Source organism: Protopterus annectens, chromosome 10.part0 (genome assembly GCF_019279795.1).
Source record: "Protopterus annectens isolate FY-2018-M chromosome 10.part0, PAN1.0, whole genome shotgun sequence".
Classification (NCBI taxonomy): Eukaryota; Metazoa; Chordata; order Ceratodontiformes; family Protopteridae; genus Protopterus; species Protopterus annectens.
This window is the reverse complement of record NC_056744.1, coordinates 1754461175-1754486691: the sequence shown is the minus strand read 5'-3', so window position 1 is coordinate 1754486691 and position 25517 is coordinate 1754461175. Positions and strand designations below refer to the sequence as shown.

Sequence of the window (25517 nt, the reverse complement as noted above, 5' to 3'; positions counted from 1 at the left end):
TCTACCTTTGATGGGTCCAGAGCCGCTGTGCAGGCACCGGCTTCTGAGGGTGTATTCAGGCCTACAGATTTGCATTTTAAACCGCCATCTTCTTCATCCAGGCCTAAAACTCGACCTGCGCCTAGAAAACCGACGTCCAAACCGCATGGTCAGGCTCATATACCTAAAAAACAAATGCTTAGAATGGCTGAAGACCTTGTTACTTTAATTAGGGAAAGCCAGCCTTCCCCCTCTAAGAGACCCAGAATTGATTTTCCTTCTGATAAGGATTCTGAAATCTCTGTTTCATCTGATTACCAGGATTTGCCCTTATCTACCTATGAGGATTCTGATGCAAAGGATTCCATTCCCTCTGCTTCCCCTCCAGAAGATTTTTTTCTTTTGGTGAAACCTTGCACGCTGTCAGGGATCATTTCCGCTGGGAAAGCCAGGATTACTCTGACTCCAAAAGAAGGCTTAGGGAATTCTTACTCCTCCCTCAATACAGGCCTTTAGCTATCCCTCCTGTTCTGGACATTGTAGATGATGTCTTCTTGGAATCTAGCCTGCCCCAGACACTTGAACCTCTCCAGGTTCCAGAAAACCTGACCGGTATTAGAATACCTGACTCTCACAAGTTCCTCTTCAAGAATCCTACTGCGGATCCAGAGACATTTCCCAAGGACCAAAGGGCATTAAGGCTACTGCAGCCAAAAACCCTACCCCCTCTGATAGAGATTCTAGGGCCTTGGACAGATTGGGTAAGAAGATATACACTTCTGCTACTTTGGCCATTAGGGCCTTAAATTGCCAGTTTCATATGTTAAAGTATCAGCAGCATATTATGGGACTACTTAAACAGAAAATGACGTTGATTCCTGACTGTGCTGAACATAAAGAATTACAGGATTCAATGCATTCTGCTGAACAAGTTGGTAAACATACTTTGCAATGTAGTTTTGACTCTTTAGAAGCTTTAGGGCTGCTGTCACTGGGTCTGTACTTAGAAGGCATGCTTGGCTTAAGGAGCAAAACTTGCCAGATCATGTTAAAGCTAAATTACTGGATGTTCCCTTAAACCAAGACCGCCTGTTTGGCAACAAAGCAGAAATCGTCCTTAAAAAGATGGAGGAAAAAGCTAAATCTATGCAAACGGTTAAAGATTTCCTGCAAGTACAGCCTCCCAGATTTGGTCCTTTTCAGTCTCTTCCAGGCCTTCTCAGTCCAAGCCCAGGAACAGCAGACTACCTAGGTTACAGTTTCAGGCTACACACAGGCCTAAGCAGTTGGGGGCTCCCACTTCCAAAGCAGGAAGTAGTAAGACACCCCCCTATGGAAAAATGTCACAATGACTTAACCTTAACCCTTCCAAGCCCTGCTCAGCTGCCTGCTCCCTTAGGAGGAAAGCTCGTCCTGGATGCGAAAAACTGGGAACTCATCACCCAGGCCAAATGGGTTTTAAATATAGTTTTCCAAGGATACAGATTCCACTTCCACACCCTACCAACCCCAAACGTTTGGCCAGACCTACCCCCAAATCAGTGAGCAGAGGCTCAACAGCAGGTTCTGTCTCTTGTAAGTATCAGGACTATTCAAGCCTGTCCCAGCAGAAGAAAGGGGACAAGCAAGACTTTTCCTGGTACCCAGAAAAGACAGCTCCTGGTGTACTATACTGGACCTCTCTATTCTAAATACCTTTTTGGTAATCCCAAAATTCAGAATGCCAACACTTCAACAGCTGCTTCCTATGCTAGGCAAAGATGCCTGGTTGGCAACCTTAGACTTAAAGGAAGCTTACCTGCACATTCCAATAAGGGCATCTTGCAGGAAATACCTACACTTCAGAACAGGCTGCATGCACTATCAGTTCTCTGCACTTCCCTTTGGCTTATCTACTGCACCCAGGGTATTTGCAAAGTGTCTAGCTCCAGCCATTGCATTTTGCGGGCAGAGAAATATTCAAATATACCCATACCAGGACGATTGGTTGATTCAGGCAGAAAGCCAGGGCATGCTATTAAAACATCTGGCATTCTTAAAGAAACTTCTGAACTCGCTGGGGTTACACCATAAACGAAAAGAAAACTCCTCTAGTACCCTGCCAACAGAGTGTATTCCTGGGAGCAAACTTGAACACAACTTCTCAGATGGCTTACCTCACGCCAGAGAAACAAGTTTATTTGACAACCTACTTCAAACTACTGGCCACAAAGACCCAGCTATCTACAAGGAAAATTTTGCGAGCCCTGGGGTTCATGGCCTCTTGCATTCTACTAATTCATATGCAAGATTGCATATGAGGAACTACAGTGGTATCTAAAAAGCCTATGGTGTCAACATTCTCAGGACCTGGAATCAGTGATTACTATAATTCCTTGTATAAAGACAGAGTTCCTTTGGTGGGCAGAGGCCTGCCACCTCAACAAGGGGCTACCTTTTAATCTACCCCCCTGCCGCCCAAACCCTAACAGACGCATCAGAGTATGCATGGGTGGCTCACTTGGCACGGCAGTGCATTTAGGGCAAATGGAACCCTAGTCAGATGCACCTGCATATCAACCAAAAAGAAATGTTAGCTGTACAGAATTCCCTGACAACCTTCAAGGACCACATCCTTCCAGGACAATTATTGGTAAAGACAGACATCACCACAGTTATGTGGTATATAAACAAGCAGGGGGGAACCCACTCCTACCCCCTCTGCAGACTAGCCATGGCTCTGTGGAACACAACCTTGAGCTATCAAGTGCACCTACAAGTTCAGTTCGTACCAGGCAAGCTAAATTCACCGGCAGACGACCTAAGCAGAAATCTCATGGACCTACACGAATGGAAACTGGAAACAAAAATATTCAACCACTTGAGGAACAAATGGGGGACTCCAGAGATGGACCTGTTTGGCTCCCCCCAGAGCTACCAATTGGACAAATTCTGCACAAGGACTCCCCACAGTCAAGCTTGGAAAGTGGATGCCCTGTCCTTTACTTGGGAAAGCCACTCAGTTTATGCCTTTCCCCCCTCTACCTCTCCTCTCGAAGGTTCTGCTAAAGATCAAACAGGACAAACCAAGGACAATACTTATTGCACCAGACTGGCCTCGCCAGCACTGGTACCCCCTCTTGCACAGCATGATACTGCTAGATCCATGGCACATACCTCAGACACCTTCCCTGCTGTCCCATCAGGCGGGCCAGATTCTGCACCCTCAGCTTCAAACCCTGAACCTTGCAGCCTGGCTAAGTCCTTGAGCTCTCCAATAGCATCCCTCAGTAAGCAGGTACCAGATGTCATTATGGAAGCAAGGAGACCTAGTACTAGACAATCCTATGCTGAAAAGTGGAAAAGATACTGTTCCTGGAGCCAGACCCAGGGTATGGGCACTATGGTGCCCAGCTTACCTAATATTCTTCAGTACTTAACAGAAATGCTCCACAAGGGCCTATCCTTCTCGTCAATTAAAATTCATGCCTCTGCAATTTCAGCACATTATAATACTGAACCACCGACCTCTTCTCACCCCCTGTTAAAGCAATTCCTCAGAGGGTCTAAAAATTAAGGACCCCCAGGCGATCCCCTTCTCCAGCCTGGGACCTTAACTTTGTATTGGAAAAGCTCACTCTTCCTCCATTTGAACCAGCTACAACTGCAGAGTTGAAATTCCTTTCTTGGAAAACAGCTTTCCTTTTAGCCATCACTTCAGCAAGAAGCGTGTCTGAATTTCAGGCCCTCATGGCAGTGGAGCCCTTCATTATCTTCCATGCAGACAGGGTTTCCCTTGGGACCAATCCTTCCTTTATGCCCACGGTGGTGTCTAGTGTGGCCTTAAATCAGTCCATTCATTTGCCTACCTTTTTCCCGAATCCACAAAACAAAGGAGAACGAATTCTGCACTTTTTGGACGTGCACAGACAACTTAGATTTTATTTGGACAGGACTAAGCCTCTCAGAAAATCTGAACAGCTGCTATTTGGCTTTGCTGCAGGGGCAGAGGAAAAGGTCATTTCAAAGCAAACCATTTCTAAATGGATATCCCATTGTATTCATTTCTGCTGTAACCACCATGGAAAACCTACCCCACAGGGGATAAGATCACATTCCACCAGGGCTGCTTCTACTTCGACAGCCTTTCTCAGAGGGGTCCCTATCAGGGACATCCTAGAAGCTGTAACCTGGAGCTTTGTACATACCTTCACCAAGCATTACCACTTGCCTATCTTTTCTAAATCCACAGCTGGATTTGCCACTGCAGTCTTGCATGGATTAATAGCTGGCCCTAATGCTCTTTAACTTCCTCCTCCTTTCCTTAGCTTTGGGAATCAACCCAAATGTGATGACTGCAACAGTGAAACACGAAGAACATAGTACAGTTGTGTACACTTACCATAAATGTAGATGTTCGACTGTATTCACTGTTGCAGTCCCGGTTACCCTCCCTCTAGCTCCCTGACTTCTCATGGCTCTACCTTTGCTTCTTGTTTTAAGCTTTCTGGTGTATTTGCTTGTTGATGTAGATGTAACATAAAATATAATTGCTTCCCTTTGTGGGGGCACCTGACATCTGGGGCAAGGAAAAGCTGATGTAATGGCTCGGCTGCATGTGTTATACCCCTGACGACCTGACGTCATGGAAAAAGAGGCAGCATCTGATGCTGGAATCCAAGACTCTGGTATTCAGGCTGGCTGAGGGCTACCTGCAGGCAGATAACCCAAATGTAGTGACTGCAACAGTGAATACACTCGAACGTCTACATTTATGGTAAGTGTACATAACTGTACTTTCTGTGGCTGCAGAACTCTTTAAGGCACTTCAGGTGAAGGGTAAAGAACTTCAAGACCTCAGGCACATTTCTGTGTTCCCTGTTCCCCATTTCCAGGGGAACTACCCACCCCGAACAACCTTTGTGAGAAAGCCTTCTAAACACATGTCCTCCAAAGGGGATAAAGGCTCCGGTATGCGGACCCTGTCCAGGTCTTCTCCCTCTACGCCAGCTCAAAAGCACTCCTTTCAGACCAAACCTGGTAGTCTGTGACTGTCAGGCCTCAAGTCCAACTACTGCCCTCTCCCTGTCTCTGTCCCTTCCTGCTTGGAAACAAATTACCCAGGACTCATGGGTTTTCTCAGTCATAAAACAAGGTTATTTCATGGTATGGGAGTCCAGACCAATCTTCAGAGGCATTCCTCAACCCCCTTGAGATCAAATGGTTTCCTTTCCTTCAGTCCTGCAGGCCCTCCTCTCTCAAGGCACTATTCAAGAGGTACCCCAAAGTTTAAGATGGAAAGGATTTTACTCCAGGATGTTCCTGGTTCCCAGGAAAGAAGGTCATTGGAGACCTATCTTGGATCTGTCCCATCCAAGTACCTGTCTCAAGGTCCCCCTCCATTCGGATGTTTTCTCTTTCTACTCTCCTTCCTCTGATTCTTCCTCAGGGCATATACACGGTGTCCTTAGACATAAAGGATGCCTACCTACACATCCCAGTCCACCCACTTTTCAGGAAATTCCTTTGCTTCTCAGTGGGTTCTGCGCATTTTCAGTTCTGTGCTTTGCCATTTGAGCTTTCTGCGGCCCCAAGGGTATTCACAAAGTATTTAGCCCCAGTCATTGCTTTCACCAGAACGCAGGAGAGCCAACTTTTCCGTTCTCTGGACGATGTCTTCATCCAGGCGTTGTCCCCACAGTTGGTTCGCCCCTGGGCAATACCATCTCCCTACTGAGAGGCCTAGGGTTTACTATAAACATTCAAATATCTTCTCTGACCTCCCTCCCAGGACCATATGTTTTTAGGATGCTGGATTCTCACAGAGCAAATAGTGGCCTGTCTTCCTCCAGACAAGATTCAGACCCTCATCTCTTATTTCCAGGGAATTTTTCCTCTCCAAGCCCTGTCCGCCAGGGAGTTTCTATGGCTCCTAGGATTCATGGCCTCCACCAATCCCATGGTACCCTTAACACGCCTATACATGAGGAAATTTCAGTGGTTCTTGAGGACAGTCTGCAACAACACCTGCACCCACTGGAGTTTATAGTACCCTTCTTACCCTGGCTATTCCTGGAACTAAAGTGGTGGATTACCCAGATTGCAGAAAATCCAGGTTTTCCCCTGCAACCTCCTCCCCCCAACCAGGATTTGTACACATGTGTCTCAGTCTCTGGCTGGGGGGCAACTGTAGGAGAGTGAGGGACACTTGTTCCCACTCCCAATACAGGGAGCACATCAACGTGAAGGAAATGAGTCTTTATCTTTGCACTTCAATTATTCGGGTCTGTATTATAAGATGGACTGTTGAAAACATTGAACAACATAGAGACGTCGACCTTATAAAAAGACAAAAAGAAAAAAGTACCCTAACAGGTTTAAGCAGGGGGGCAAGCCCCCCTGCACCTCCAATGTGGGGGGATGTGTCCCCACACACACACACCGCTACTTAAATATACCAACTCCGAGACCGCACTACATTGCAGTAAACGGAAATCTCCCCTTATGGAGATTTCCTTTTACACGCTCGAGATTCTGAGCGTTCGATATTCTTGTGTCAACAATGTCAGATTCGCCATTGTCGACTTTCGAGAATATAATATAGACCCAATTATTCATGGCTCAAATCCTTGCAGGAGTGCTGAGATGGTACACAGACAACACAACGGTGCTGTGGTACATCAACAAGCAAGGGGGAACAAAGTCCTACGTCCTATGCAGATTGGCTTTGCAGGTGTGGGAGATTGCACAACAGACACGAGTATCCCTCCTAGCCATCTACATCTCTTCAGCCGAGAATTGGATGGCAGATTCTCTAAGCAGGCTCATGACTCAGTCCCACAAATGGATGTTAAACAGGGATGTGTTCCTGGACCTGGTACATCGATGGGATATACCTCGGGTAGACTTGTTTGCCTCCCCCATGAACAGACAATTCCCAACTTACTGCGCCAGGATATTCACCATGGGACATGCAAGGTGGATGCTCTTCCCTTCCCATGGAAGGGGATGTACACTTATGCATTCCCCATTCCGTCTTGTATAAAAAGATATACTGAAAATTCAGAGAGAACAACCTCAAATCTTGTTGGTGACCCCCTTTTGGCCAAGGCAGCACTGGTTCCCCCTTGTACATCATCTAACCATGGGCAATCACTACTAGTTACCCCTCAGGATGGACTTTCTCACACAGGAGAAGGGAGCTCACATACACCCCCAAATATCCATATTGAACCTTACGCAGTGGGTGATAGGGTGTTGATTCCCTTTAGACACCTTTATACTGAGAATGTGCTTCAGGTTCTGCAGAAGACCAGAAAATCCTACCTGTCAAAGTGGAAAAGATTTTCCATTTGTTGTCAAAAACGACTTTCAGCCACTGTCTGTAGATCTTCCAGTGGTTCTGTCTTACCTGTGTGAATTGATGAACACTGGCTTGTCATATTCTTCTGTCAAAGCACATCTTTCTGCCATCTCAGCATATTTACCTCTGTCTCCACCCCCCCCCCCCAGAAGTTGAGTTTTTTCTGAAAGGAATACTGCACATTAGACCCCCAAGGAAGCCTATTTTTCCTACTTGGGATCTTTAATTTTGCGTTGCAAAAGCTTACCTTACCTCCTTTTGTACCAGCTAAGGGGACTGCACATGGAAAAATATTATTTTGGTGGCTATTACTTCAGCCAGAAGGGTCTCTTAACTGCAAGCAGTCATGGCAATTCCCCCTTTTACAGTTTTCCACATGGACAGGGTTTCCCTACGTCCTAACCCATCCTTCATTCCCAAATAGTTAATGAACTTTCCCTAAATCAGGGCGTCAATCTGCCTACCTTCTTCTTTTTGCCACAATCTTCCAGGGCAAAGATCCTTCACTCTTTGGATGTGCATAGACAACACTGATACTATTTGGCTAACACCAAATCCATTTGTAATCACAGAGGCTCTTTGTTTCTTATCACCCAAGAGCCCTGCGACACCCCGTTTCCAAGCAAACTATTTCCTCATGGATTTCAAAAACTATTTCCTTTTGCTACACAGCCTGTGATAAAAGGAAAAGGCACCCCTTCACAGTGAAGGCACACTCTACTAGGACTGTTTCCTCCTCTGGGGCTTTCTTTAAAGGCTTGGATGCAGCTGCCATTTTAGAGACAGCCACATGGTCATCTGTCCGGACTTTCACCAAACTTTACAAGTTGGATGTTATTTCCAGGTCCAGAGCAGGATTTGTTAGGGCCATTCTGCATGGCTCTGTGGAAAATGTCTCTTCTTCCTCCCAATCCTTACTAGCATGAGCTTTTGCACTGTCCCTCGTGTAGTGAATAAAGCATCATATAGAAGAGAAGGACATCTGTGGTTATGGTAAGATTGTACATAACTGTGCTGTACTCTGAAAGAGAAGTGGAATTTACATGTAAAGGACTGTTACATTGTGAAGTACTACAATTTGTTTGGTTAACAGAAGTGGACATTTTTTTCATTATACTTTTCTAATTCATCATGTAGTTTATTTGATGTTTGCCTCCTTTTATTTCAAAACTATTTATATTAATATTTTGATTAAATTAGTCAGGGGTGTGTGTGTGTGTGTGTGTGTGTGTGTGTGTGTGTGTGTGTGTGTGTGTGTGTGTGTGTGTGTGTGTACGCATATGGGCTTGAACAGTTGTCTTGTATAGCTTTTACAGTGAATGTGGGAGTTGAACCTTGGGCTGTTCTGCCCGGCCGAGACTTGGTGAATGTGGGAATAAAACCTGGATGTTCTGCACAGCAGAATCTGACTCTGTGGGACTACTCTTGTGAAGTTTAAAACTGTCTGGAATTAAGTTTTGAATTAATACAGGAGGGAAGGGTAACATCAAATGATGTGCATATGACTTCTGGCATTTGTTGGGATATGTGGAGTATTCTACGAATGCAGAACTGCTTAAAATATTGTATTGGTGTACATAGCCTTCATGTGAAGTAATAAAAAGGGGTACTGATTTACATTTATTCGGGCTGTTAACTTTCTTTTTTAAACACCTTTATTAAATTAAGACATAGGGAAACGTATATTAACAACAGAAACCAAACCATATTAACATTCCATTTACATACATTATACATAAGCTATAGTTTCTTGCTTTGTAACGGTCTTCAGTCAGCATTATATAAATTGCAGAATTCCTGCCTTTCTTTAAACTTCACTCCTCCTCCTGAACATTATTCTTCTTGTACTGTTTCCATAATGTCCATTTATTTCTATGTAATTTTCTCCTTCCTTTTCCTAAAGATCCCTGTTCCAGTTTTTATCTTTTCTATAACACTCAATATTTAAAATAGTATATTTAAACTTTGATTTCAATTTTCTAGTAATTGATTTTTTTAGCAGCCAAAAGAACTAAACTTAATAAGGTCTTACTGTGTCGAGGCAATTCAGATCCTGTGTCCCTGCACAAAAATTTCCTTTGTTACAGGCATTTGCTCACCCAATATTTCTGACAGAGTTGTGTGTAGGGAATTTTTAAAATCTACCAACTCATTACACTCACAAAGCACATTTTCCTAGTTACCTCTTTCTTCCCCATCACACCTCCAACATTTGCTCTCTACCTGAGGAAAAATTCTTTGAAGTCTGCTTGGGGTATAAAAATACATATGGAAATACTTCCAAGCAGCAATCCTAAATCTTCTAGACTTTGCTGCATTTTTAGGAGCCATGCATATGTCCTCCCATTGTTCTCTTGTAAATTGCTTTTCCAGTTTGTCTTCCCAATTGATTCCAACACCTCTAATCTATTCTTATAGTTGTGCAATATTTTGTATGCCCTACTAATTATCCCTTTTTTAACAGCAGCTTCTGTCCTAGATTTGACTAAAACCCCATCATAACACGTCTTTCTCTTAAGATTCCCCTATTCTTTTTTGTTTGCCTGTACTTTGATGTAAATCACTGCTAGGGAAGGTAGTCTCTAGCCTGCAGTCAAAACTTCTTCTTGGCCTTATCCTAGCCTATTACTTTTCCTTCTCTTGTTGTTTGTTCCCAATACCTTGGTTCTTTTACTGGTTTTCTCCAGTAAATTTCAGTCCCTTGTTTCCTATATTGATACTCCTACTTTGTTATCCCTACTGACGAAATCTCCTTTCTCCGTACTGTTGGCTTAGTTCTTAGAATACTTTCTGCTACTTTAGTAATATAATCTGCATGGTTATTATTATTCTCCTTAAGGATTGGCATCCAAAGTCTCACACTATTTCTTGAACTTGCACCTTACTTCATCATCATACCTTTCCATTTTGAATTATAACCTCCTGCTTGTATGTGTGTGAACCATAGCTGTCTAGTTCTAAGTTATCCCGTCAAATCAGGCAATCCTAAACCACCACCTTCTATTGGCAAGATTAACTGTTGGAAAGATTAATTTATCCCACTTATCTCTCCTGCTGTCTTCCCTTCCCAAGTAAATTCTTTCAACTTTCTGTTAATTGTTCACACCTTCCCTAGTTGATAAAAATGTGCTTATACAGACATTTTCCATTTATTTCTATATAATTTGCTGTTTTGGTTTATTTCTACAAAATTAAAGAAATTAAAAACATTTCACTGCTTGTATCTTACTATTCATATCAGTAAGCAAGAGCTTCCAGTTTCTTGGTTTTTGTATCGTTTGTTTAATCTCTTTCCACATAGCTGCTGTAACAGAAGCCTTTTTAATCCATACTCCTGAATACTTCATTTTATGTCTGAAGACAGCTGGATACAACAGCTTGAATCTTGCACCTGCCTCTTGATATTCCCTGATTACTGGGACACATTTGCTTCTGTTCTGCATGGTGTATAGTGAATAATCACTCTCCACAAACACTCTTCTGTGGAATACCACTCCGGTTGCCCAGTTGTGCTTTAATAAAATTAATACAGTCTGTCCTTCCAGTTTCTCTGGTACAGCAGAAAGGCTTAGGTGTTCTGTGTGTGTTCTGTCTTCTACTATTTCTAGTTAATTTGTTTCTTGAGTTATGTTTAAATACACAGATAAATTGTGTGTCTGTCTTATCTGATAAAACTCAAGGTCTGCAAAATCTACAACCACTGCTGGTAACTCCCTGCTGGTTATTTTTCCCACTCGCCTTCCCATTCCTTGATTTGCTTTTCATGCTGCCCCACGTTTACTGTAAATTGAGCTTCATAAGCTCCTCCCTTTCTACACTGCTGTTTGTATCTTGAGATTTATTTGCCTTCCCTCGTGTATTTTGAAAAAAAGTGCATTTTTCTTTTCATTGTCTCTGTTCCCGATTTACTTGATCTGAATTCATTAGCTAGATAGCTGTTGGATAAATTTTTACATTCTAACAAACACTTGTAGTGACAGTGGTGGAGCCTGGTCGGTATTGGTTGGGGAAACACACTAGAGATTCCTGCATGAAGTTGTTTTATTGGCTGGAGGGCTTACTAATCAGCTTACCTTGTTTTTTAGTGCCTTTATAAGTTCTGCACAGTTGAGTGTCTTTTGGCTCACTTCTACATAGCTAAGTACTTTTATTGAATAATCACACTTTTATAAGCTGTTTAAAGTACCCTGCTGTGTCTGTATCTTTAAGTTTGTGGTAGCATCCCACTCTGGACACTTTTACTGTGCTTTTACATTAGGAGGACCGGGATTATTCATCTAGTAGCAGTAGGTGTTTACCTGGTCTATCTGAATTTGGAAGCGCACAAAATGGCTCTAAGTGTAGTTGCTTTATTTGCCAAAGGACTCTGTCAGTTTTTTTCCCTCAGTGCTAGTATAAATTTGGCACATTTGCATGGAGCTGCTCGCTGTGCCAGTGCGCTGTACCGATGCAAACATCTGGAAGCATTGCTTATTTCCGTTGTACTGTGAAAGTTTACTGTGCTATTTACCTTATGACACCCAGGACTATTGTTTCTCAGTGAGCATCTGGTTTGGTGCTTGGCAGCATCTCTGATTAGGTTAGCTGAAGATTACACCAAATAAACACCATTCCCTCATCCATTTACAAACACCCTCCATTCCTATCCTTCCGAGTACACATTAGTACCTGCAACCATGGATGGGCACTTTCCCTGTTGTCTCAGCATTCAGCTTGGTGGACATGGGCATCCTGAGGCGCTGCAACAATTGCCTTATGTACATTGACAACCACTTAATTCCCGAGCAGAGTATGTAAGAGATGTAGTTACACGCTGTCATTGGAGGCTAGATTCTTGCATAGAGAGACAAAAAACAAAAAAAAGATTGTCAGCAGCTCACACACTCGTTGCACCCACAAACGATCACACACACAGACCCCCATATGTGGAGGTGCTCTCATGTAATCTATTCAAACCTTAAAAGGCCCCTCAGGCACAGTCCCCGGAAACTCCGCATGCACACAAATGGCAATTCCCCACCGCAACACACACAGCCACATCTCATTGTGTCTGAAGTACCAAGCCCATAAGGCAAAACACTTCACAACTTAATATTCTGGTCATAGGAGACTCCATTGAGAGAGACGCTGATGACCCTCTTACCAGGCTGGATAAGGGGAAGATTACAGTTAGTCACTTGTCAGGGTCAATAATTTGACAGATCTTGCAAATACTAAGGCCATTTACCCATAAGTACCAGTATGATTCAGTCATAATCCATGTTGGGCATGAGTGGCCTGAGTTGTACCTACTTGGACTATAGGAAAATAGACCTGATTGAGTTTTCAAAATGTGTATCACAGGCAGGTATGAGCCTCTTTTAAGACATATACCTTTAAACAGTTAAAATAATACATGTATATTTCTTTTCTGTCCAGCAGGGCACACTAGTGATACATTTTTAACACAAGCAACTCTACAGATACATTTTTGTCAACATAAGCTAACCTTGAGCAGCATTCTGTCATCTCCAAAGATGCCACAGTACTAGCAAAAATGATTCACTTTAACAATTGGCTTAGCTACTGGTGTCACTCCAGAGGGATCCAATACTTAGCCTGTGAGGGCATGTTTGACAGGCCATGCTGCTTTGCCAGGGATGGTCTTCACCTGTCACCTCTAGGCTTTTGGATATTGGCCAAAACATTATCCACTCCTACAGAACCTTTTTAGGCATTGCCAAACAGGCAAACCTTCCAAACATAACAAAAGCTACTCAGGACTAAATGTGTTACTGCTCAGTACTAGGAGCCTCAACAAGAAACTGCAGTCGCTGGAAGCTCTTCTCATTTTAAGCTTAGACAACTTCCCTTCCAAATGTGAGCATCATACTCTGTACCTTATGTTTGTGAGGCAAGCAACTTCTCCTATGAACCTATGAAGTGGCTGTTCGAGAAGTCCATACTCGGTCAGCTTTTATTTCATTTGATCCTCTGATGATTGCAGTTTTGTCAGTTCACCTCAATAGTTAGTGAAAGCTTCTTCTATTATTCCCATCCTTTTTATTGTTTGAATTGCGGTATTTCTTCATTGTTTCATTTATTTTAATCAACTCTGAGTACATTTGATTTATTTTTCCTCTAAGTTACTGGAAGCCGTCTCTCAAACCAAAGCTGAAGCTTTTTGCGGAACAGCTACAGGATTCTTCCCAGACAGTGTTTTCTCTTCACCTTCTCTGGCTAATTTTCTTTCAGGTTCTCCAAAATTTTTTCTTTGCTGGCATCCAGGCAGTGTATTTGAATAACCAGTAACTGGATTTTACAGCAAAAAGTTTGATTGACACTTCTTTTTGAACAGTTTCTGTTTTCACACTGAAAGAACTGAAGTTAAGCTATTGATCACTGTGCTTCTTGGAGGGCCGTGGCTGTCCAACTTCTATCCCCAAAATGTGGCACACTTCCTCTCTTGATATGCAACAGATAAGAAGAGTGTAACACTTAGTGACAACTATGTAGAAAGCTCAGGACTTGTTTACAGAAGGGAACTGAAGTCTTCTTTGCAAAAAAAATTCTGTTGATAAATATAGTACAATTCTCTTCACCACTAGGGTTGCCAACCCTCCATTTTTTTTCCAGACTATTTGGAAATCTACCTGATTCTCCGGTAGTCCGGAAAACACTGTACAAACTCCGGTAGTCTGTTTCAAAAAGGAAACAGACAATCTGAGTTTGTACGTAAAAATCTACTGCCAATCATTAGCGGATCGGAGTTCCGATGCGGGACCCCTAACCGGGAAAACCCGAAAGACTCAACAACTATCAGAGTTTGTAAATCGGCTGATTTACTATGCTTTTTTACAGAAAAGCATAGTAAATCAGCCAAAAGCAGGCAGCAGGAATGGAAAAAGAGTGTTTCTTGCCAGGTGATGTCATCATGACGTCACAAAATGGGCATTATGTGGGTGGGAGAAGGGGGTGGGGTTACTGGTGACATGAGGGGCTTGGCTTTACTCCGGTTTTAGCTACGACAAAAGGTGGCAACCCTATTTACCACAGATATTTGTAAAAAAAGAAATTTGTAACTTTATAGATCAGCATGGAGCATAGAATTGTTAAAACTTAAAATGAGGAGTGTTCCTCACAGTAAGGTCTGCGTGCCTTCCAATGTGGTTGTGTTGGACCAGTCAGCCTTTAAGGCAGATTACAGCAGGTGTGAATAAAAGATGCTTATAAACTAATATTGTTGAAAGATCAGAAATGTTACCCCTCTATGTTGTTATGCATCAATTCATCCATATTTATTACCTAATCTGTACGGTCAGTACTTTTAGGTTGGCCCCTCCTGATTTCTGTAATTTTAAGTGAGGGTGATATGTGATTCATCCATTGCCCAAATTAGTGTGTTTTTAGGTTATGTTCCAAAAGGGCACATAGTTAGGAAGTGGCTTTCATGGTTCTTCCTCAGTTGACATGTTACTTCCTTGTTGAGTAGACAGCTAGCTGTCATATCAGAGTGAGCACTATTAGGGCTTCAGAAGTTAAAACATTTAAAAAGTAAAATTAGTTTTGTTCTTGTCACCCAAAATGTCATTTGAAACTCGATCCGAAAGGGTGTAGAAAAGATGGTTACTTGAGCAGAGTTTCATTTTTCTTAAGACTATATGCTTCCAGACACAGTTTCACATAACGTTTTAAGGGTTTGCCATGTATCACCATGCAGGTGAAGAGAAAAGTCGTAATCATTTCTCATTTTACGGAAATGCAGGTATATTAGTAATAGAGTAATCTGAAGATTACTGGCCAAAATTACAGTTGTTAAAGCAGTTTCTTACAGTATTGTAAGATAAAAAGTGGCTTCCTTAGGAACAGTGGTCAGGAATCTTGATGGGAGATTGTGACTTAGTGGCTTGAGAAGAGGATTTATTTGGTTTGGGATGGACTGTGTCATTACATTTCAGTGGACATGCTTTAGCCGTTACAGCTGGATTTAGTTAAGCAGTACTTTTTGTCTTCATTGTCCATCTCTCCCTTAACTTGTTGCTTGGAGGAATCTGTGCATGATGCAGTACAATTATTTGAGTTACTGCCCCCCCCCCCCCAAAGTAAAGAAAATAGTTCTCCAGAGCAAATTGGCTGTAACTGTTATTGGTAAAGCTTCAGGGTTCTAAGGTTGCTGTAGGTAACAGGCGGCCATTTACACAGAGGGTGCACTGAGCATGAATTTCTGTGTTCAGTTTTCAGGTATGGTTAGGAGAGGAAAAAACACCTCATTGAGAGAGCTTAGGGAGAGTGTGCAGACCTTGCCAGATCTTTGTGGCATGTCTACATAATGGGCTTTTAGGAAGGTCAGCTTGGTGATTAGTTCTTCTTCGGCGACGCATATTTAAATTCAGGAAGAAGATCTGGGCCTGGAGGCAGGTCTCAAAAGGTAAAGTAATGGATCCTTTTGCTATTGGCATCTGGATGCCACCTTGAATGATGATGATGATGTTGGTATGGTGTGCTGAATGTTGATTTTCTGATGTACTGGGCTAAACGAGCATATGTCTTTCACTCTTCCCTGATATCTCATTTCTTTCTGTTTCTGGGAGCATTTGCGATTATCCCTGATTGTTGGCATTGTGTCTGGTGAATGCTGGTTATGTGGTGTACAAGGCTGAACAAGCATATATCATTCACCCTTCTCTAATATCTCATTGTTTTCTGTTTCCTGTAGCATTTGCGATTATCTTTGAATGAGGATGGCCAGTGCCGTGTTCAGCATCTCTGGTTCCAGACCATTTTCGACATGCTGGAGCATTTCCGTGTTCATCCCATCCCACTAGAGTCTGGAGGATCTAGTGATGTAACATTAGTCAGTTATGTTGTGGCGTCACAGCGACTGCATGGTAAGAAGTTTATAGCTTCACATACAGTACTAGATGGATACATAATAAATATGGTATATACTTTTTCATTTGTTTTTTAATTTGATTGTAGTAATTTCAGCACTTTCGCTGTCTGTTTAGTATAGTCTGATGTTTTAATTGAAGCATACCACTTCTGCTGTCCATACATGTGATCTCTTCTGAAGGTGCCTTTTCTGCTTTATCAGAAAAAGGCGATTTTTAACAAGTGCTGTCTATGTTTAGCCGGACGGCCGCGGTGGTGCAGCGGTTAGCGTTCTCGCCTCACAGCAAGAGGCTCTCCGGTTCAATCTTCAGCTGGGGGTGTGTTCTGTGTGGAGTCTGCATGTCCTCCCTGTGGTCGTGTGGGTTTCCTCCAGGTGCTCCGATTTCCTCCCACATCCCCAAAGACATATGCTGCAAGTGGAATGGACACACTAAAATTGGCCCTAGGCGTGAGTGCATACGTGTGTGTGCCTTCTGTGGAAGGTTGGGCGCCAGGCTGGCAACTCGACACCATAAAAACTCCACTGCCAATCATGAGCGGACAAGGTGATCCACTGTGGCAACCCCTAACCAGGAAAAGCCGAAAGAGAGAGATACTGTCTATGTTTAGCTATAATTGTTGTGCATTGGATATTACTGCAGTGGAGGCTTGTGTTTTGCCAAAGTGTTGCATGTTATAAAAGTTATTCTCATCTCACGTGGACCTGTTCTGCTTGTTTCCAGCTCTCCTTCTTTTAGAGCAACTGTGCTGATTTATTTTTTAAAAAAAAGTTGTTTTGGAGCCAGTGCCATAGTGCCTAAGAATGAAGTCATGTCTGTGATCCGCATGACCTGTAGAAGTACTCAGGCCTCCGGCATTACCAACAGTTTCTGAAAACAAATGTGCCTGGTATGCAGTGTATGTGTTAGGGTTGTGCCTTTGGCTTTGCTGGGCCACTTCTCTTTGGTAGTGTTCATAAAGTAAGTGTGTGTGTGTGTGTGTGTGTGTGTGTGTGTGTGTGTGTGTGTGTGTGTGTGTGAGTGAAAACGAACATCCATAGTGTGAGTACCGCAGGCCTTCATACTTGCAACTTTGCTTAACATCCTGTAGAACCAGGAAAAAAAATGGCTGCCTGAATATTGGCTTCCAGTGACAGACTGTTTCAGACAAGGAAAGAATCGATCTTTCAGGTCGGGCAGTGATGGTGGATGATATAACACTGTATTTAAAGCATTGTTTTAGCTTATGTTTTTCATTATTCTTCCCACTGAATGTCATAAAAGTGGTGTGCATTAAAACCAGTGTTTTATTTCTCATTCTGCATCTATTTCTTTTGACATCTTTCTAGGTTTTATGGTAGTATGCAATTCCGTGGCAACACACTGAGATGTCACAACTGTTAAACATGTTCAGATTTAGAAATAAGCTACCTAGCTTGACAGATTATTTTGGCCAGTATCTGGAAAAGTAGCGGGAAGGGTAGAAATGGAAAGCAAGGCAAACTGTAGCCAGTGGCTGTATTTGTCTGTTGTAGATTCATATGTAGTTGACATGCCATCCAGGGGATTGTTGAGATGCATACCCAGTCTCCCAAATGCTGCACAGGTTGAGGAGATCAAAGCCTGGACTACAGGAAGCTGTTTAAACATATCATTAGTCTGGTGCACTGTCAGACATGTTTGCTGGAACTGCTGACGGGGTTACTGGAACATATTTTCACTAGCTTTACCCTGTAGTTTTTGGAATTACCTACACAACAGCTATCTGCTGATGCTGCTGGTTGCAGTCTTTGTTTGACCACTAATACTTACAAATGTGACTAGAGTTTATACAATAAAGTCTATTTTTTGTGGTGGGCTAGGCCTCTTGAAGCCCCACATCCCTGTATAAAAATAGATGTAAACACACACACACACCTACCCAAGATCACAAAACAGCAGGGAAAGGGCAAATTCACAATCCCTGCTGTGCCCTGATCTCAAACAAAGTAATGGTGTCGCACTGCGATTATCTGACTGATCACTTTTTCCAGCATTAAAAATGTTTGATATTTTGAACATTCAACTAACTAGTATTTGTGTGTGTGTGTAGGTCTACTTCATATGATTGACAGCCCATATGATTGATAACCAAAACACTGAAAGCTCATATGGTCGACACATAAATCCAAAGCATTATGGCCTTTCCCCACTGTAGCACGACCCTGGAGTAGGAATAAATAGGGGGTGTAGCCCTCCACATTATTTACATGAATATAGTCAATTCAGTTAAAAGTATCCATATGTATGTTTAAAATTTATGACATATGTGGGGGGCTTTGCCCCCCACTCCCCCCTAACTGTTTATTCCTACTTACTGTGGGGAAAGGGCATAATGCTTTGGATTTATGTGTCGATCGTATGTGCTTTCAATGTTTTGAACTTTGTGTTTTGGTGTCAGTCAAATGGTTGTCGATCATATAAGCTTTCAGTCATATGAAGTAGACCCATATTTATATATATATATATATATATATATATATATATATATATATATATATATATATATTCCATACATTTGGTTGAATTACACTTAGTTGAAAATGATTCCAGGCTTTTCACTTCACTGAAAGCTCACTTGACTTTCGCTCACTTGGTCGAAGTTCATTTGGTCGAAAATGGAATATAGCTCCTGTCCCACTGCAGTGCAACCCTGGAGTGAGAATATTAAATAAGGGGGTGTGGGGGGCACAGCCACCCACATTGCGGGGTGTGGTGGGCGTAGCCCCCCACATTATGCTAATAGTTTCTACTAAAGATATATATATATTAATGCATTTCTAATGGATATACCTTCTTATAATAGTGAATACATTCAAATTATGTGGGGGGCTGTGCCCCCCACACACCCTCTTATTTAATATTCTCACTCCAGGGTTGCACTGCAGTGGGGCAGGGGCTGTATTCCATTTTCGACCAAATGAACTTCGACCAAGTGAGCGGAAATCAAGTGAGCTTTCAGTGAACTGCAATGCCTGGTATCATTTTCGACTAAGTGTAATTCGACCAAATGTATGGATCCATATATGTACATATATATGTATATATGTGTGTGTGTATGTATATGTGTGTGTGTATGTGTATGTATATATATATATATGTATATATATATATATATATATATATATATGTATATATATGTGTGTGTGTATGTATATCTATATTTTTATATGTTTATATATACACATACATTTATACATACATATTTTTATATGCATCTATATGTGTGTGTACATATATGAATGTGTGTGTGTGTGTATATATATATATATATATATCTATATGTGTGTATGTATATATATTTATATACATACACATACATACATGTATATATATATAGAATTTCTACACACACACAATGTGTGTACAGATTGATCTATACGGGTAGTCTGCATTTTGTCTTAATGCTCCTTGGTTGACATCTTTTAATCAACTGCATTTGGTCGGCTGCACAGATGGTTGTCAGGTGTGCATGATTGCACAATTCTTGGAGTTGGAGAATATGCCCTTTTCCTGCTGCTGTGTGATCTGTGAGTTAGTGTATGTATTTAGGGGTGTGGGGGTGCAGGGGAGCAGCTTGCACACTGCAAAAAATATTTTTTTATAGTTACATTTTTATTGTGCAGCATACATGATATTGTGTTGACAATCGTGAGTATACCCATATATGTGTGTATGTGTGTGAACATATATATAATATGAGTTTATCTAAATGTATCCAGTGCACATATTTTATTTTTACACAATATATTGACAATACTATCTAAAACTTATTTAATCTAATGTGTTTCAGAAAGAAAATGAGCGTCTCTCCCCTTGGGATAGGCACGCTCATTCCTCCATGTCACTCAACTGCCGATCGAACCCACATCATAATCAGGGCTTTATCCTTCAACGCCACCAGCGCAGCCAGTTTGGATAAAAATTGTTTTTTCTGTCTCCTCATGTGAAAGGTTTGGGAAACTAGAGAAGGGGAAGGTTATGGAGTCAAATATATTATTTGAAAAAAAAAGCATGCCTGGACATGTAGTAGAAGCTGGGGCAGGCAGTATAGGAGAGAAGAGTTAAGATGTTCGCCATATAGGTTACTGTTGTAATAGTGTAAGCTATATGGGTCCTATCTACTAGTGACCGGCCAGCTTTTCAAAGCTTAAGGGCACTTTTCAAGTCCTCCTATAGTCAGAAGCTTGAGAGGTGTTGTGTATAAAGACAATTGGAGCACAGAATATCTCAAAGCTTCTCTTTGGTGCCAGAGAGTAGCAGCCACGTGCTATACCCAGTGCCATTTTGAGAGTGCAGCCAGAGAAGTGAGCATGTATAAATGCAATAGTTAGTTTGTACACAAGTTACCCAAGTTAGTAGGTAAGCTTCTTTTGTGATGTGTTTATACATAGTAAAGCTGCTTGAACAGAACCCACGAAAACTCGTCTGTTGTATCCTGACTAGACGAGTGACATACAAAAAGGTGGTTGTCAGGACAGCTCCTGTTGTGCGCAAGCTGCTGATGGTGACTCTGCTGTGGCCACTCTGTTCCTTAGACCACCCATCTCTTTCCTCCTATCCTCTCAGTGTGTAGCAGATGCAGTGACCAAAGACTTGCGGACAGCCATTTCCTCTACAGCTATACAGATGCCTTTGGTGGCCAAGGGAGAATCTCTGTTGGTGTCAGGAAGGCTGATGAAGATTTTTCACTTTGCTAGGATAGGGATTCTGCATCGGGGATTAACATGCTTTCACAGAGTCCGTGTTTTTCTTGGTAGGTTCCCAGGAAAACTGAGTCTAGTGGAGAAACATTCCATTTCTAAAGAGCTCGTCAGCTCTCTCTTTCCTGACTTTCATTTCTTCAAGAACACAGAGGGGTTCCTTCTCTTTCTGATCTGGATTTTCAGTCAGAAGAACAGGCACTATAGTGGGATGGCTGTACCTGAAGAATTTTTCTTGATCTTAACTTTTGGATTCTGAAGAAAGTGTAGTTTCAAATTTCCTTCCAGGAGTTTTTTTTTTTCTTTCCTTTTCTGAGACTTCGTCCGAGCTGAAAAATGTTTTTCAGTTGGAGCAGATTGAAATTCCTACAACACAGAAAATGTATTAGGATTTATTTATTGTGATTGGATATACCTAAATCTGGAGCTGTTCCAACCCCCCGGGTTGCATGCTTTAGAGAATTTTTTTCCACTGCTGCTAGTCTGCCTCATAGTCCACTACCTGCCCATAGGAAGTCTTAACAGTTTCTACATGGTACTCCAGTCTCATAAGCATGTTTTCTAATCCTAAAGCAGATTCATCTGTGATTTCTTTATGTAAAACTGCTTCTCCTAAACAGTTTGCTGCAAACCCCACTCCCTCAGATAAGGGTGGAAAACATTAGATAAGTTGGGGAAGAAAATGTATCCTTCCATTCAGGATTTTGAACAGTCAAGCTAATATGCTGAAGTGTTTCCTTTTATCTTTTGAGAACGTACAGAATTTAATGGTTAACCTTCCTTCCTTTTGGTAAAAAAACAAATCTTTAAATGCTTCTGTAACATCTGCTTCTTGTGTTGCTAAGAGTATTTTAAAGTGGTTATGATGCTGCTGATTTGTCCTACAGACCTGCTGCTGCTTCATTGTTGAGGAGTCTGGCTTAGCTTTGTTCTTAAAACTGTTCTGAAGATGTTAATTGAGATTAGGAAGTTCTGTGTGGCCCTTCTGCAGACAAAGGAGTGTGGTGAAATGGGAAAGCTGATTCAAGAAGTAACTTAGATTTTTCAACCATCCTTTTTCAAAGCAAATAGAAATTTCCACTCCTCTTCAGCTCCTGTTTTCTATAAGGGATTTAGCAGCAAGGAGCCATCAAACAGGATTTTAAAATTGATGGTAGTGAGGATTTAAAAGAGAAGGAAAAGTCTCAGAAGGTCAAGGACATTTGGCTTGATCAGCATGACTGGCTTTTCAGGCTTTTCCCACCCTGGCAACTTCTCAAATTTTCTCAGGCTTCATCTCCCTTTGTTGCACCAGATAGTTTCATACAGATGTTTTTAAGTGTAATCCAACAGGGTTGCAATTGGCAATGGGGATTTCCTCCATCCTTTCCAGGAGTTTCCTTCTTGCCCAGTGAATCATATCTTTCTCTTTCCTATTATTCTGCACCAAGTGCTGGTACAGACATTTTTGGAAACTGTGTCTTATGATCACTTGAGCAAAGGCTTTTTATTAGAAGATTTTTCTGGTACTAAAAAGCAAAGGATCCTGGAAGCCAGTGCTGAATCTTTCCTTTCTAAATATTTTTGTCAAGATTCCAGAATTCAGAATGTTATCCCATTCAGTCCCGTGTACCTCTTTTGTACTTTTCTTTATCTAGCTTTTGTGGTAAAGTTACCCTTTAAAGGATGTCTATCAAATTCTAATTGGCAAACGGTGTAAGTGTTTCTTAAGATTTGCTGTGTCTAGCTCAAATTGTCAGGAGTTCATTGTAGTCATTGTTGCAGTACTGCGTTTTGGGACTTTCTGCCCTACAGAAGGCCAAGGCCAGCCTGAATAGCAGAGCCTTTCACTGCCCTCAAGCAGTGAAGATCGTTTACGATCCGAAGTTAAGGTGTCAGTGCTATAAAGGCACGTTGATCAGCGCTATCTTCATTTCTTTCTTTCTTTCTTGGTATGTACTACTTGCCATGCAGAAGCCTGCAGCTGACCTGAATACCAAATTCTTTCTCCAACCCCAGCAGATGGACATCTTTTGTTGTTTAGTGTCAGGACATTTGTGCAATATAGGTGCATCAGCCACCACCATCTTCAGGTCTTATTGCATAGCTGCATCTCAGGAAGTAAAGATAGTCAGAAGACATTAAAAGAGACAATCTCCATTATGCATTTGTCCAGTTGATTCCCCTACGTTCAGAGTTCACATGTTTCCAAGTGACATCTCTGTTCCTGTTGTACATTTCCCATTGCGCATGTAACAAGTCTCCCCTTCCCTCTTCATATTCCTGTTCTCTCTTGTATCCTTATTTAGCATTATCCAGGAATTCTTTACTGGTTTTCTGCTCCACTACCACAGATTACTAGTTCTAATAATCCAGCGACTGTGAACATGGCTGTTGCCCACCCATTACTGAGTGAGCAGAGATGTACAGTTGTATCCAGATGGAAAAAAAATGCCACAAAAAAATCTATGGCTGTGATAGCTTGCATCTTAAGTTATGCCATTGACGTTCCTTTTATTAGTAAAAAAAAGTGCACTCATTGTTTTGCAGTAGTCTTTGCAAAATCATGATCTTTGAATGTTGGCCATCCATCAACGTTTTTCCTTTGACCACTTTTCCAGAGTTCACTCTTAGTTGGCCGTAAGTCCCATCAGTCATTGACAATGGCTGTATTTAAACTTTTTCAGTACTCAGTGATTTCTTGGAAAATTCAGTCCCTTTATGGTTTTCAAAAACTTCAAATGATCAAATCTTTCATCCTCTGATCTCTGAAGTAAATATGTCTGCTTTACTTTATCTTCCAGTACAGACTACTTCTGTTCTGAAGTAACTGTTTGCCCTCCGAGTTCAATGTATTTATTTTGCACATAAGCAACTCTTTGCTAGGACAGGATCGTAGAATTGTCTTGCTTTTGTAGGAGCTCATTAGAATCACCCTCAGAGAATTCAAGCCGTTTAGAATAAGGACTCAGAAATCAGTACGCAACATTCATCTGCTGCCGGACTACTTGTGGGGCAACTTTCATTTCTCCTTTCCATAACTTTATAGCAGTTTGTCAGTTTTGATTGCTGTCTTCAGTGTGTTGGAGTGTAGCATGAGCAAAAGTACCCCAGTATTCTGCACTATCCAACTTCTTACATAAAAATGTTCTCTCTTCCTCAAATGTGAAGCCATCATTTTAAAGACAAAGTACTGGTGTAAATAGTGCCAAAGTAGCATAAAAAAAAAACACTTCAAAGACAAAAGCTAGGTATTTTCCATGATACATGATAGAGTAGCTGAAGGGAATGACCAAGCTGATGCTTTAAGGCTCATCTGTTGGAAGAAATATTTAGCGTTTTACAGGAAGCCAGAAGACTCATTAGTAACTTGACTAAATCAGTAAAGGATCAATACCACAGAGTGTAGGGAACCTCTGGATCTGCCTGAGGAGAATTCGCTCTTCATTAATCGCTAGGACTTAACATGCAGCTTATGCTGCGCTTGGTGGATATGGCTTTCTCGGCCTACTGTTGTACCTCCACAGGGTACGTGTCTGCTTCATTTTACAATTTCTTCCTTCCACATAAAACGCTTTTAGATTCTAACCGCACCAGACTGCATTTTCAAGTAATTTTCATTAAAAGTTGTTTTGCATCTAGGTATTGTGATGATAGATTGGCAGCCTTATTCACCATTTAATTTTCTTCCTTGTTATATTTTTAGAAACGTGTTGAGTTTTCAAAGCACTTTTTTTTCCAGTCTTCTCTGATTGCTGTTTCTTCCATTTCCTTTGGGGAGTGGCAGATTTTCACCTTATTCTTTTTCCTCTACTTAGTTTGGCTTTTGTCCCTTTTTCCCTGAACTTGCAACTTGCACTTCTTGTAAATGTAGCTGCAGGAAGTAGATCGCTCATGCTGACAGCCATGATGTTGTTGTGTCTTTCGGCTTATCCTGGTTAGGGGTCGCCACAGCGGAACTCCAGTAAGTTAATGTTTGGTAGTGGATTTTTACGTGCCAAGTTACCAGCCCTGATGCACAACCTTCGACGAAGGCATGCCTATTCACGCATGCCTCCACACAGAAGACGCTCTAGCTGAGAATCTATCACGACAACATCTTGCTGTGAGGCGACAACGCTATCGCAGCACCACGACAGCCATGATAAAAGTGTATATTACTTGGGTCCAGAGTGTGATTTCGAACTTTGTGACACATATACAAAATGTAATGATACTTATTTTAAGGGTGCAAAGAAAACCATGAAGTTTTGGCAAGACCCCTCCGTCTTTTGACATTTAGTTCTGTTGTCTCTAAAGATGAGCAGAAAAAGTCTTTCTTTTTTTTTCTTTCTCTTGTAGGTTTTTAATGAGGCCAGGCCTTTCAAGTTCATTTCAGTCTTCAAATCTGTTTTGTGTTACGTCAACCATGTTTTGTCAAAACAATCATCCATGAAGACTAAAGGTGTTTAGCTGGTTGAAATTAAAATCACACCATCTAAAGGAACATGTTGTCTAAGGCTTTATCTGTCTTGCTGAGTCCAGTTTCAGGTCAGGTAGTTCTTGGTCTGCCAGTTATTGATTATGCTGAGCTGGCTAGGGCTAACTTTATAAAGGCAGATAGTTTTACTTTTTTATTTTCTGCCC

General features: G+C 41.7%; 1 protein-coding gene across 2 annotated transcripts in view; it reads left to right on the top strand.

The window, feature by feature from the left end:
- The window catches only part of SH2B1 (SH2B adaptor protein 1), a 509649-nt gene that overhangs the window by 303100 nt on the left and 181032 nt on the right, over nucleotides 1-25517 (top strand). For both annotated transcript variants that reach the window (XM_044086540.1, XM_044086541.1), the window contains exon 7: nucleotides 16017-16188. In XM_044086540.1, coding sequence (XP_043942475.1) covers nucleotides 16017-16188 — 172 coding nt within the window. The remainder of the gene's footprint in view (nucleotides 1-16016; nucleotides 16189-25517) is intronic.